At 41.2% G+C, this 14,935-nt stretch overlaps 1 protein-coding gene across 1 annotated transcript; it reads left to right on the forward strand.

The window, feature by feature from the left end:
- The first annotated feature begins 2,584 nt into the window (after positions 1–2,584).
- MPHOSPH6 (M-phase phosphoprotein 6) lies at positions 2,585–10,946 on the forward strand. Its single transcript, XM_086758068.1, has 5 exons — positions 2,585–2,754; positions 6,722–6,834; positions 8,372–8,462; positions 9,449–9,546; positions 9,996–10,946. The coding sequence occupies exons 1-5, from the start codon at positions 2,704–2,706 to the stop codon at positions 10,138–10,140; spliced, it is 498 nt and encodes a 165-aa protein (XP_086614194.1). The 5' UTR covers positions 2,585–2,703; the 3' UTR covers positions 10,141–10,946.
- The last annotated feature ends 3,989 nt before the right edge of the window (positions 10,947–14,935 follow it).

The following is a 14,935-nucleotide window of genomic DNA, read 5'->3' on the forward strand; positions in this document are numbered from 1 at the left end:
AGGGAGAAGGGACCGCAATTCCTAGGAAGAAAAATCTCATATCTGCTTGTTTAATGTACAGTGTTTGACGAGGTGGAGTTCCTTTCCCCTGAGTTACTTCCCTGAGCATTTTTGTTTTGAAAAAGAAATGGATTTCCAGGTCGAAAACAGAGCTGCCATGCAGCTGTCAGAGCTGTGGGAGAGGTGTCTAATTGTCATTTACAATGACCCTTGACTCTTCTCTAAATAGAGCATCTCTCCCACCCCGTCTCCTCACCTTCACTCCGCCTCACAAGCAGACGTATTTACAGGGCTGGATTCTTCTCTGAGCTACCTCCACCACCACCAGTAAATCATAAAAATTTCTCCTATAATCAATGCAGTGTCTTCAGATTTACCAGACAGTATAATCTGGTCCATGAGACAGCCAATTGTTATCTATAACCTTCCCATCCAATTCAAGCGATGGGAGATGTAATCCAAAAATTTCCCTCGGACCTTTTTACGGCCAAAATAGATCAAATTCTGTGGCAGCCTTTTTTACAATCTCCACTTTCCTAAGTAAACATCGCGCAGCCTGTACTGCCTTTACTACAAAACACTTCTCGTTGCCTGTATCGAGGCGGGTTGTTAGCTGAGGTGCCAACACACAAGACAAACAGTGGCAGCATCCCTGTGCAAGCTCGTGGTGTGGCACCAAGACATGGGGTGCAACAGGGCTCAGGCTGTGGATCCCAAATTCTTGCTCAGCAGGGAGCACCGGGAATTGTGCCTGTGGTTAAGCGAGCTGAAAATCCCTTGCACTGTCCCCTGCCAGTCAGGCACCACATGGCACAAATTATTAGGCTCAGCCTCCAAAGATTAAAGAGCTGGTGGTATCACGCTCCTTCACATCAAAGGTGCAGCCGGTAGGTGCAGCGGCTGCATCCAGAAAGGGCTGCAAGCAGAGTCTGCTGAAGAAGGGGGCTGCGGGAATTGATGAGCCACGTGGGCAGGACAGGGGGACAGGAACAGCTCTCGTAAAGGGCACCAAGCAAAGCCGGCCACAGCCATAGCTCAGTGCCTGGAGAAGTGCTGACGGGTGCGCAGTAATGGATTTAGAAGGAATCATTCAAAGTACGCGTCCGGACTGTAAATTAACTGAACCTGCTCAGAAAAAGCCGAGTGACATTGAAGGCCATGCAATTAAACGCAGGGCTCTGATTTGCAATGATCAACAAAAAGCAAACACATCATTAGAATGCACAGGAAATAGAAAATAACAAGAAAAATGGTGAGGTTACGGCTGTACTGTGCCATTATATTAATTAACAGCTTTCCCCTATTGGTTTGCTCACTAAGATTCAAACATTCATTCTTTGATGCACATTTGTATTTCTAAAACTGTAAATTTCTTCCTAGCTTTCTTTTGTTGGGAAGGGTTGACAACGGTTAATGACAAGATGAATAGAGAGGGAGCTAAACACAATGGGGCCAAACGAAGCAGGATAGCTCCCACACTCACACAGAGACTTTCTTGCTGAGGCCTTGAATTTCAGAGCAGCTCCAACTCATTTACAGAGCCTGGAAATGAAGGTGCCTTGCCTATGTGAAAATTAAATACTTCCATACAGTGTTATGAGTTTGCCTTGAAGCGGTTGTGGCTCCGTGTTTCATTCACATCTGTGGCCATTTTAACCCACTGAGCTTAACTGTGTAATAAGAAAGCCTGGGTGTGGGTAATTCTTCCCCCTCCTTTCCCACTGCAATCAGGTTTTGCCCTTCATTATATGTTTTCGTGGACTCTGTTAGAGCATAAATCTTTACAAAGTTCTCCAAGCTTTGACCTACATCTTGCATATAGAGGAACTCTTTTCCCTTGATTGTTTTTTGGAGCACACCAGTTCATTACAGTTTTGAACACCGAACCCTCACTCTTATTGCTTTATCGCCTGGTTTATGTGCCAAATGTCAAAACAGGTGTCAGAAAGCTGATCTATGAGGATATATACAGAAATTGTGGTACCTGCTTATGACTGGGAGTCAGCTGGCAATTTCCTGTCAGGATTTCCTCCTCAGCTACCAGGGCCCAGCTTGGCAGCGTGAAGAGAGCACTGCCAAGATTAAATTTAAAAATCATGATTCAGGACTTACAAAGTTTTGAAGCTTTTTGTAATATCTTTGAATGTGTGTGCTTTCCAGTTTTAATCACATTTGACCATTTTGTGGTATTTTTTTTTGCAAGTAAAAGTCAGTGCTTATATTAAAAAATGAAAGCTAAACAAGCCAGGCATTCTCCAAATGCCAATATGAGATAGCTTTTCTACTTTATTTCCTCCTCTCTTTGAAGTTCCAGAAAATTAGGGATGAAACCGTAAGCCGGCAGCACTACAGAACACAAGTGTTGATAAGAAATCTCAGGTTCCCCTACTAATTTGCCATATCAGACCGAGTCAGATTTATCTCCTGCTCACACACTCCATCTCCCCTCCCCCACCAAACCGGCTCTGTACAGAAAGTTGCTTTTTTTTAACGTTGTTTTTGCACCAACTGCGCATCCCCCTAGCCCCAGCACGCCCCGCCGCTGCCCCGGGCTGTGGGCAGGGACCTGTCTCTGCCGCTGCGCCCCGGACACGAAGGGTGGAGCCGAGCCGCCGCCTCCGCTCGCTCCTCCCTCGGTGTGCGCGGCAGCGACGCTACGCGAGCGCGGGGATTCAGTGCGGCCTGCGCGGAGAGCCGGCCGCCATGGCCGGCGAGGTGAAGACGAAGCTGTCCAAGAACTTGCTGCGCATGAAGGTGAGGCGGTGGAGAGCGGCGGGGCCCCGGGAGCGGGGCAGGCGGGGAGGGGGAGGCCTGAGGCCCGGTCCGCGGTGGGGTGAGGAGGGGGAGGCCGGGCCCGGCTGCGGGGGCGCTGGGAGCCCTGTTGCTGCCGAGGAGGTGCCCGCCGTGAGCCCGGGGCTGTGAGGACGGGACCGCCGGCCTGTGCCTGGGCTGCGCCGGCCCCCGAGGCGTCCGCAGCGGCCCGTGGGGGGCCGGACCGTGCTGTGAACGGAGTGTGGGGCGGTGCCGGGTAAACCAGGCCATTTTGGGTGGCCTTTCCCTGGTTTGGGGCATTTCTCCGTGTCTGCACCTGGCCACACGTGTCCTGGTCTGACACACGAGCATGTGTCTCCTACCTCTCGTAACGCCCAGCTGAAAATATCTGTTTATCGCTTGTCCTTTCACTCGGGCCTGCAGCTTTGCGGGCTGCTCCCTTCCAATGTCGCTGGCAAGAGGCGATTTCAGAGAGCCATCACCCAGCATCGAGCTGCCTAAACACTAGCAAGAGATCTCAGAGGGGTTATAAACTGTAGGGTGCTGGAGGGTTTGATCCAGGAAAGCAACTTCGTGATTGTAACAAAATTATCACCCTAGGAAGAGCCATTTTGGGGGCACCATTTGAGAGTCTTTTCCTTCACCTGGTTTCTCTGCAGTTGGGTTGCTTATCGTGAATGAAAATGATAAGATTTCTTCGCCCACCACACACAAATGTTGAAATTAAAATACTGATATTTCTTGCTTTTTTTTTTTTTATTGTGTCCAATTTTTTGTGTGTTTACATCGATGGCTGACAAAATACCCAACCTGAATGGCAGTGGTAACTGCCTTTCCCAACTCATAAATGCAAGGGCTGTTAGTAACATCGTAACATGCTCATTACCCTCGGAATTGTGATTCTCATGTCAAGTCCAATGTGAAATTAGTCTCTGCTTACTGGCTAATGGATTCTACTTCACGTCGTGTACTACTACACCTAATTCAGCAGAGTACATTCTCCTGTGATTGATGGTTCTTTCTTGTTGGAAAACAACCAGTAGAAGTTGAGTTGCCATTAATTTTTTTCTAAAATGTTATTATCCATTAAATTTTTATAACGGAATATGACAGGGCCTTTGTGGCTTCTTACTTGTGGTGGTTTATTTAACCATTTTTTTTCTCCACTTATTTATGTGGGACTGTATTTCAGACACTGGCTGAAAGGAGTTTATCTGACTTCAGTTCAGTCTTTCACATAAAGTGTACTCTGCTGCAGTAAGATGGTGGAATATTTACCCCAATTAACAGATGCTGCTAATGAAAGACTAAAAGTCACGCACAGAGGGAGTGGAACACATCTTGCCTAGCTCTTAAAAGAGAGTAGATGTTGAGCTTGGTTAGCCAGCAGCATATGATGGAGTAAGACTCCCATAACCTGAACTTCCATATCATTATTTTTTCTTATTTTTATGTAATACTCTCTTCTAAAGTGAAATTTCTGTTGTTTGCCAGTTTATTAACCCCCTGGTGATTTCAAAAGCTAGTTTTTAGATTTTCTTCCCTGGAAGGCTGTGGAGAACCAGCCTGTGAATGTGCTGCTGTGACATTTGCAGGTTTACAGTCTGGGCAGTAGTAACCACCTTTGAAGAGATGAGTAGGTTTTGAAAAGGTCATACACAGATCTTGTCTTTAGCGCTTTTCTTCTGCAGATCTTCTTGTTTACAAATGTTTTAATTAATCCTTTAGCAGCTGCTTCCACAGATACTGATAAAATGAACTATACAATTCAATGGGTGGGTAAAATGGTAGTGTTGTGAAGACCATTTACACTAAGTACTGGACCACCTGTGTTCACCTCCTGATGTTGGAAGGATGGCTCATGCTTTTAGATCTTGCAGCATTTGATCCAGGTCCCATTGCTTGGGGAAACTAATCTAAATAACCACTTAGTTTACTGACTTACATATTCTGTGTCTACCACAGTGGGTATATTTTTAATTCATCCATGTGTGTTTACATTTTAGACAAATGTGGTCCCATATTTTTTATCTAGTTATTCCTGTAGTAATCTTTAGAAACATAATCTTTAAAATGTAGTGTGAAATGATTATTTAATTGAGTGCTTGTAGCAAAATTTTTCCTGTTGAGATTTCTGACTGGCTAACCAATTTCCTTGAGCAATATTGTTTTCCACATGATAGATTCTGCTGTTTTCCTGAGGAAGATACTGTAATTTTAATTGGAAAGCTTTGACATACTTTGGATAGACTCAGAAAACGAAAGTCAATTTTTCTTTCATTAAAGATCTTGTACAAATGCATGCAAATAGAAATACAAATGGAAAATGAGACACAAGCACTATATTGGCTTGTACTTCAGGGTTTGGTTTGTTTTGCTTGGGCATTTTGTAAATACTGAAAAGGTGTGGGGCGTTGTATATAATATAGATTACACATATATACTACCTATATATTTTAAATAAGCTCAGTAATGCAGGATTTTTGTGGGAGGAAAGTGTGTCGTGATGCCTTCTTGGGCTGTATCTGCAACCAAGCCCCTTTTAGCTGGGACCTAAACAACGTCCAAGTCTCTGCTAGTGTTCAAGAGACACATGTGCCCCACTGGCACGTTATCTGTCAGCCTGCAGGCTTATCTAAATACAGAAACAATGCTGCATTCAGTGAGAGGTGTAAAATTAGTTGATATAAAATTCCCCTGTAGTGTTGCACATACGGGTATGCTTTCACAGCCACAAAGCAATTTTTGTTCAGGAGTGCATATATACTGTACTGGTAGACTTGCCTCTACCAGTTGCAGTGGTATAAATGTACACCTCTGACAGATACAGTTATTCAAAACTTTCTGTAGCCTGTCCCAGTTCCTAGGGATACAAGAAGATTAAGGATTATTAATGTAAAATTGTGAAGAGTTCTATTTTTTCCACCGTGTTTGGTGAAATGAGGTAACATTGTTGTGTCTTAAATTGTCACTCTGTTCAGGCACCTGACTTGAGACAAATGGGAATGTTTCACATATATCTGGTCTGTAGTTTTGTGCTGTCAGCAGTTTGTCGTAGGCCAGGACAGATGTCCTCTTTTACCTCCAGATGAGAGGGAGGTTACTGTTCCTATCTGCCTGTTCCCATCCTCTGCCAGAGGTTGTCACCAAGGAACCAATTTACAGGACTGTTCTTGTATTAGGCAAAAATTGCAGCCTTGCCCTAAACAAGATTATTGATCTGAACTAATTTGGCAGACTGTTCATGCAGTGAGTTAACAGGTGCTTACACATACTGTTTGACTGGTACTTTGGTGGGTCATCAATGAGACGTTCAGAGCTGGTAACATCTTCCTTTAGCACAGCTGGATATGGAAGGCTTCTTTTCGTAGCCTCAGTTACTTTTCTCCACTTCCAAAGGCAGGTTCCAGCCTTCAGAGCTACAGACACAAACCAGTTCATTAAGTGAAATGTGAGAAAATAAAAGGATGGCTGAAAGTGTAGATGTTTCAAAAAATGACCAGCCTGGCATGACCCAGCTCTATCTCTGAGCTCCAGAGCTGTTTATATGGGAAGTGGTGGGTTCTGATATGCAGCAGTAACTTTCAACACCATTACGTACTCTGTTGCCTTTGCTGAAACATTAGAAAAATCTTAGTGAAGTTATGGAGTTGTAATGACTTGGATCCATCAAAACTAACCAGGCAAGGTCTGTTTCTTTGTATGAAGTACAGATCTGGCTGACCGTTGACTTCCAGTAGATGGTTGTGATCAGCAGTTGTTTACTTTTCCATTGCCTGTTTGCCCAAACTTAGACCAAACCCATAGAAAAATCACAAAAAGCATTTCTGTTTTGTAACAACTTAAATATTATGTAATGGATAATTGTCATCATGTAATTATTGCATGTTCAGTGCATGCTAACGATGCAAAAAACTGAAGCTGTGTGTTTATGTGTCTTTCTTTTTAGTTCATGCAAAGGGGTTTGGATTCGCAAACTAAAAAACAACTAGAAGAGGAAGAAAAGAAGATAATTAGTGAAGAACACTGGTATCTTGATTTACCAGATCTAAAGGAGAAAGAGTAAGCTTGTACTCTTTTGTGCTGCTTATCATCATTGGATTTTTGTGGAGTGGGAATTGAATATACATATTTTTTTCCAATAAAAGAAGTATTATTAATAACCAATTAACAGAAGCAAAAATAGTGACAGACTGGCATTACAGCTTTTTAATTATTTATTTTTGGGGACATTCTCAAGGTTGCCTAGTGCAGTTTGACCTACTTTCATTTCTTGTGTGTGTTGTTTTCTTTCACTCACGCATTCTTCTAGATGCATGTAATTAGTTTCTTTCAGACCAATTCATTCATTGCTGCTTTTTCCCTTATTTTGAAAAAAGAAGTTTAAACCTTGTATTAGTAAATTCAGCTCCGGTTGCACGGTTAAGTCAGAACAGTTCTGTCTTCTTGAGCGCAGCTCACTTCATATTTGGTTTTTGAAATAGGAGAGATAATGGCAAAAATAAAGGAAGGCTTGAATAATAAGGAAGAAAATGTCCATTCCTGCTATTTAGAAAGGTGCTTTAAATAGCAAGAGAACTACTTTTAAAATTTCTTGATTTTTGTCCTTTTGAAAGAGGACAAAAATTAATTGAGGGAGAACATACATAATTTTTTAAAAGCTGAGATCCAGGGAATTAAATGTAGTTGAGTAAGGTCATTGATAAACTATTTTCCATGACTGTTGGTGGATATGACAGAAAGATATTTGAGCTTCAGTTGCAGCAAGGCAGGTTCAAGTTGGACATGGGAGAATTTTTCTAACAGTTAGGCTATTGAAGCACTAGAATAGATTGCCTAAAGTGGCACTGGGTTCTTCATCATTGGAAGTCTTTTTGAGAACAGGTTAGATGGACCTCTGCTGTTCAAGGTACATGTTTAACTGATCCTACCTTGAGGCAGGAGAACGAGCTTTATCTCTTCAGCCTAACTTCCTATAAGAGTTTGTTTTACATGGGAGATGAAGAGGATGAGGGAAGAGGTGCTGCATATATGTGCGAGGAACAGAAAGATGGAGCAGTTCGCTAAGTACTTTTATGTAACGCCTGTATTGTGAATGCCTCAGGGTCATGTTTCTTTTCTTGCTCCATGCTCATTAAAAGGGGAAAAAAGAGGGGAGAAAGGGGACATCTTTCTCTGCTGAACGGAGAATTACACAGTGTTTTATATCCTGGCAGGCTCAACTAATGCCAGGTCTAACATCACAATGAAAAATTAATTAGAAGCTTTTGCTGGTGTAGTAATGCCACCTGGAGAGTGATATTTATGTGGTGTTTTTATTCTGGATAAAGCAAAGAGTGCTTTTTGTCAGGAGAGTTAATTTTGCTTGTGGAACTGGCACAGCTTTACTGGTAAAAAGTATTCCTTTGCACTCCAAGCTCCTTGTATTGAAAGATTTATCAGAGCTATTAAGCTTCAGAAAGTAGTTGATGGTTTAAAATACACTGTGGTTTTGTTTATTTGTGCGGGGAGAAGAGAGCAAATGCTTTTTGCATTTGTTTAATTTTATTATTTTAAGATGCACTGTTTGACAAAATGCTGGGTTTGGCGTTTCATGCAGGAGCTTTATAATAGAAGAGAGGAGCTTCATGCCATGTGAGGATCTACTTTACGGCAGAATGTCCTTCAAAGGATTCAATCCAGAAATTGAGGTACTGTTTAAATTTGAGTGTTTGCACTGCATGCTGTTTGGTCTTTCCAGCACCTTCTATAAATCCTCCAATATACAGGAAATCCATGATTCAAACCAAAACGTTAATCAATGCAGCATCTAGTAAACAGAAACTTTTTATCTCCTTGTGTTGATGGTCAGTAATTGCATGATTTCTGGAGATTTTCCCTCTCTGAAGTGAGGAGACTGTCCCACATGCTGCCACCAAAACTATAGCTTACTTTTCATCCTGCCATTTAATTAAGAGTCCAATCCTACAAACATTCAGCCCTATTTATTCAACACTTACTTTTGTAAGTAGGGGCTTAAAGTTCCAAAGTAAAAATTCTGAGTGAGAGAGTCTTAATTTCTTTCTGACATGATTCATGCTGATAGAACTACACTGAGATCGTAATAAAAATGTAACCACTGAACTTGCTCTGAAGCAAGAGGATGAAGGTGTAAAGACTCAAGAGATATGCAAAAGGCTATGCAAGGTGATTTACTAGGGGATTCTTTTAGTTATTTTGAACTTGCTCTCATTGTGACTTGGCATATTACTGCTTCATGGTTCTTACTAGTAGTTAATTGTAAATCCTTGCAGATATTTTTCTTTCCTAACAAAACCATTTCAAGGACTATGTGCTTAACATCACAATGAAAAATTAATTATGATCTAATTCTCTGGTCTCCTAAAGATGTCTGGCATGCCCTTGAGGATGTTTGAATAGTACAATTCACTGAAAACCCTCTCTCTCTCTTGCCTCTTTTCCCAAAGGCAAGCTCTAAGCTCAGCTTAGCAACAGTCAGGGACGTTGCCTTTTCTTCATGAGTTTTCACAGCAGTATGCTTTAGCCTGACTGGGAACAGCAAATAATTATTAAATTTTATTCTTACCTCTTATGCATTTCTCCTACCAGTGAATTTCAGCTTAGTTGCCATTGTGTCAGGGTTACATGTATAAGCTATTTCTCAATTCATTTTCAGAAGTTAATGATCCAAATGAACTCTAGGTGCAAGGAAGAAGAAATTGAAGTGGATGATAAAATGGAGGCTGATGTGTCAGATGAAGAAATGGCTAGAAGGTAAGTTATATTTTATGAAATAATTAATATTAGCTAGGAATATGAGATGTTATTGCATTATGTGTGGGAAAATACACCCAAAAGGCAAACAAAATAAAACAAAAAAAAAAACCCCAACAGATATGGTACTTTACAGAACTGATATTCCAGGAATTCTGGTGTGTTCAGAGGAATCTCCAGCACTTTTTGGGGTAAAGTATCTTATAGGGGTTTTCTGCCCTTTCATATCCAGGTATTCTGTGCTAATTTCCTCCTTGTTCCAGATCGCTAACGAACTCAGACTATCAGAATGAATAATGTAATAAGTGATCATGTAGTACTTGTGCTTCTTAAGCTTCTGATGACCAGCTTTTTCACATCACTTAAATTGTTGATTAGATTTATTATTCGCTCCACTGAAATTTTCTCTGATTTTAGTGAAAGTTGTAAATTTTTTATTATCTTTACAGATATGAAACATTAGTGGGAACAATAGGGAAGAAATTCTTGAGAAAAAGAGACCAGCGTGTACTCGAGGATGAAGATGACAATGGGAATAGTAACACAAGACCTAGCAAAAAAGCTAAGAAAAAGTTCTTAAAACCTCAGGATTAATGTCAGCTGCACAACTGGAGCTAATATAAATGTTATCTACCAAATAGAGCACCACGAACTGGAGATTGTTTGGAGTTTTTGCTATTTAATGTAAAGCATAGATTTGTAAATCTGAGTCTGTTCTCATTTAAACTTCTTCTATCCACATGACAAACATTTTTCAAAGTGGATGCGTATATAGTGGATGTCATACATCCTTTTCTCTCTCAGCAGCTTTTTTTTTTAATGTGTGGGGCACTAATCCCATCAGCCTTTTTAAATGTGCGTAACTAGATTGAGTGTCACATACAATCGAGAGCAACGTTACTTACAATTTATGATAACGTCTGAAAGAAGTATTTGGAGTAAAGATGAGCTTTGTCCAATCCAGTAAGACAGTTCAGCTTTCACTGTTTTTTTTTTTTATTATGAAAGTGAAAACCTTTGCTGTCTTCAAATTGAAAAAAGACAGCAGAAACATTATTTTTTTTTACTGTGTTAAAAATAAGATGGGAAAGGAACAGAGAGATAAAATCCATTTTGTTGAATTTTATTTTTTATAAAGCTTATTTAAAAATAGAGGGGTTTGTAGTAAAACTTTTTTTTAATAGAGCAAGCCAAATATTGGGCAACATTTACAGTTTGACACTTGAGCAGATTGTGAGTCTTCATTTCTGTCTTCCAAAAGCAGTTTGCTATTCTTGTCTCTTTTTCAGCAAAAAAAAATTCCAATCTTATAATTATCTAGGTCTTGTTATAAAAGCATAATAACGGCTTCAGAAACATACTTGAAAGCTGAATAAAAACTGATTTTGTTTTGTGGTTAATGATTGTTGTTTAGCTAATTTACTGTAAAAAATGATGCTTAATACAATGTGATATAAGAAGTGATCCTGTTTTGTGTTGGCCACAGATGTCCCTGAATATTAGTTGACTGCACCGACTTCTTCTGTTTAGCATGCAGTGAAGCCATCTGAAATAATGTTGGGATGGAAACATCATGCCCTTTGGTCACACAGTGCTCTGGCCCTGTTGAAACATAACAGTGTGGTCCTATCTAAAATTGTAGCAGTTCTCTGTATCCTGCCTTTCAATAAGAAATATTTCTTTCTATTACCTCATCTCCCCAGCCGTACGTCTAAGTTACTCCTTCCTTACTTTCTTCCTTCCTTTTTTTAACAACTCAGTGAAGCAAGACATGAAACTCAATTATTTAAAGAAAGAGACTGTCTGCTGTATTTTGCTTGTGATGTATGAACTATGATACATATATCAAGAGCACCTCATTAGATATTCAAGATGGATCACACATGGAAAGAGAAATACACTTTTAACCTAGTAAGGGGACCTCATACAGGTGGAAAGTCTGTGATTCATGATCTGAGATAGTTTTTCAGAGCTAATTAAATGCTACTGGTTGAATTAATTTAAACCTGATCATACATTATTGCTAGCTGAAGAGAAGTTAATGATGGCAAGACATTTTTCTTCCCATGGAAGATACGACCTGAGCTAAGAAATGATTTATTGTTGGTCATCACAAGAAAAGCTCAGATTGTATCCCATTATTCTTTCTTGCTTATTAGTAGGAAAATGATTCCCTTCTATCTAAATGCATTTCTTCAATGGAGAGAGAATTGCTGGATAGTTGAGGGGGAAAGGTGTGTTCCAGTGGTCCACCAGCAGCCAGTAAACATGACTGCAATTGCATGCCCTGAGAGACAGTGGACTGGAGAAGATTCCAGTGGTGTCACGTGAAGGAGCTTTCGGGTAATTTTGATAATGATGAGTGGCTCAGATGAACCCCGTGTGAAGTCTGTCTTTCTCAAGGCTCTCTGCAGAGAGCTCTCTCGCATTGCAGAGTTCTGTTCAGTCAAATGGGGGGTAATTTTGTGCAGTTAAAGGGCGTTCTGCCGTACCTTGGTCCTTAATTTCATGTCATTTCCTGAAAAATAGCTGGAAATGTGAGTGGCATGGTGCATGGGTAAGAGTGTGAGTGAACTCTAAACAGCTTCCTTGAAAATCCATGATTTTTGAATTTGGGACAGGGGAAGGGTGGTGGTTCTGTTTCCTAAACGTGCATTCCTAACACCAGCTGTGAAGAAATGATAGATTTTTGTTTATTGTCATCAAACCTGGGTGCTCTGCTGTTCGCGTTTAGCTGGTGGCTAGGTGAGCTATTGAAATGCTACAGTAAGACTAGCTACTAAATTTTAGTAGCTTATGCATGAGGAATTTGTAGAATGCACCTTTAAAGCACCATTCATAGTTCATTATTATGAGCAAGACAAAAGTAAAAATCAAGCCTATGTGACTTTTTAAATGTACTTTTAAGTGCTCGAAGTTACAAGTAGGCATTTTATGATGGGATTTTCTGAAATACCCATCTGTATTTCCAACCTTAAAAATAAATATGTATGTGCATTTTAAGTCTGCCTCTAGCTTCCTAGCCAGGGTAGAAACACTCTGCTACATAAAATGTGTGCTTGAACAGAGATGTAAGTGTAGCGGTGAAATATTCGTAATGCAAACCTATATTAATTCAAGCTTTCTTGGCTCTGACACAGATGCATTTTCATGTGCAACTTCCTAAGCTGTAGAACTTTACCACGTGGTCATGTTTCTAAATGAAAGGTGTTTTTTCTTTGAGATCAAAAGAAAGCTGGGTAAGTAGTAAGCATTTTTGTTAAAGAAAATGGCTACCTGCAAAATTTCACGGGTAAAGAGTTACCAGACACCTGAAGTGTTTGTGCCTGTACGCTAAGGTACCTATTAAAGTGAACAAAGCAAAGTGTGCATCATAGCTGGTGCTCGCTGACAGCGCGCAGTGTTAAGTTTAAGCGAGCCTCTGTCAGGTGAAGTTTTGTCCCTCTTTTTAACAGACTGACAGTGTTTATTTCAGTAATAACCGCTGATGTTGGAAGCATGGAAGTATTGAATAACTTCATCTTTCCTGCTGATGTTTCTCATTTTGTTACTTTTATTCTGCTTAGTATTGGATCTTAAAAGTCCAGGACCAGAGTCCAACTGAAGTGAGCCATCCTGTATCCTCCCTTTAGTAATGCATAAGCTGATTAAACTTTGATTCTTTGGGGAGGGAGGAGACTGTTCAGTGGTGCCATGGAGTTTGAACCGTGTTTCTGCTGTTACGTGTCTTGTTTTCTAATAAGATGCTCCATTGTACAATTCCACAATTGCGGATGGTGGTCGTTGCCATTGGACATTGTGTGTGTGTGTGTGTAATGGGCAGCGGGGCTAGGATTCTGGGACTTAATCCAGCATTCAGACTTAAAAAGAAATTGTCTCGTCTTTCTGTCACTTGGAATACCATACTTTTAAATTGTATTTGGAATTAGGTAAGTCCTAGGTGGGGGATTCTAAGCGTTTGTTTGCTTCCCTTCAACAACAGTCAACAAGTAAAACTGTGCTATAGCTTAGGCTCTTGTTAAACCTTTCTCAGTGTTAGTAAAGCATAGTGGTGGTGAAGGATGCCAGACACCCCGTGTTTCCCTCCTGCACGTGAACGCAAGTTTCTCTAAGAGCTGATGCTTTAAGGACTTGGTTGTTTCTTTTCTTTTTAGGCTGTGAAAGCATCTGCCTTCTACAATAATGCCATGGTAATGGAACTCCAGCATGAGGCCTCTGGGTTTGTTTGGTTTTGTTTGTTTTTACACTGTTCTCTCAAACCTTTGAGGCATTTTGGGTCTGGCATTCACACCTCAACAACCTGCTTTCATCAGCTTTTGGGGAGCTTTAGTTAAACTGTGAAACTTCCTCAGCCATACATGTTGACATTTCTTTGTGTGATTTGATGTTGCACACTGAGGACCTGGTTATAATTGTCACATCAAGAAAAAAAATCCTGCTCAGAGTGTGGTGATCAACAGATGGAGTCAGGGAGAGGACTGAAGCTTCAGTTGTTAGCAGCCTTGTAAGTTTTTAGTAAGAACTGACTAGTAGAAGGAGGTGCCTGGGTTGAGTCCCATCACTGCAGGCACAGTAAGAAATGCTGATATGAGTCCATAGACCTCTGCCTGAGACAGCCTTGCATGTCATAACCTGAGCAATTGCCTCAGAGCAACAGCAGGAACATCTGTAGAGAAGCTGGGAGGCAAAATAACCAGTCTGTTAACGGCTGCCCCCAAGACAAGGCAGCAGCACCAGAAAACAACTGTAGGTCACTGCATAGAGAAATAGGGTTTGGTGACCTGGGTGAATGCAGATTGGAATTTCTGTCAGCTAGAATGGAGGTGGTGAGTGGTTTGAAGTTCGTAATGTTCCCTGGAGTCTCAGGGAGATCATTTAGAAAGGGGTAAAAACACTTAATGGGACCTTAGTATGAGAGAATGATACGAACACGAATTACAGAACAAAATCCTTAGTTCTGTTATTTATAGAAAAACTCCGTTCCCACCTCAGTAAGATCTTTCAGTGTCCTCTGTCACCTCTTGCTTGACCCTTGGTTTGTCATCCCTGTGCAAGTATGCCTGCACCCAGGCCATCAGCTGCCCCCACGGCCGATCAGCTGGGCCGAGCCAGCACGCACCGCGGTCACCCCAGAGCTGGTGGCTGCTGGCCCCAGCAGAGGAAGTGACTACTCAGCCTCCTCTTTGGTGATCGTCATCTTCCTCAGCCTATGAGCTCTTTATCCAGGAACCCGTAGGCACTTACCAACTCCAGCACCGCTGTCAAATTTATTCAATACTGGCCTGTTTGGTTCAAGAAGTTTGTGGTAGGAAGGGCTGGCCAGCAGATGGATAGCACGATTGAACAGACATCATTTACTTAGCAAATTGTGCGTGCGAGAGTCATGCAG

This window comes from Chlamydotis macqueenii, chromosome 13 (genome assembly GCF_036417535.1).
Source record: "Chlamydotis macqueenii isolate bChlMac1 chromosome 13, bChlMac1.mat, whole genome shotgun sequence".
NCBI lineage: Eukaryota > Metazoa > Chordata > Aves > Otidiformes > Otididae > Chlamydotis > Chlamydotis macqueenii.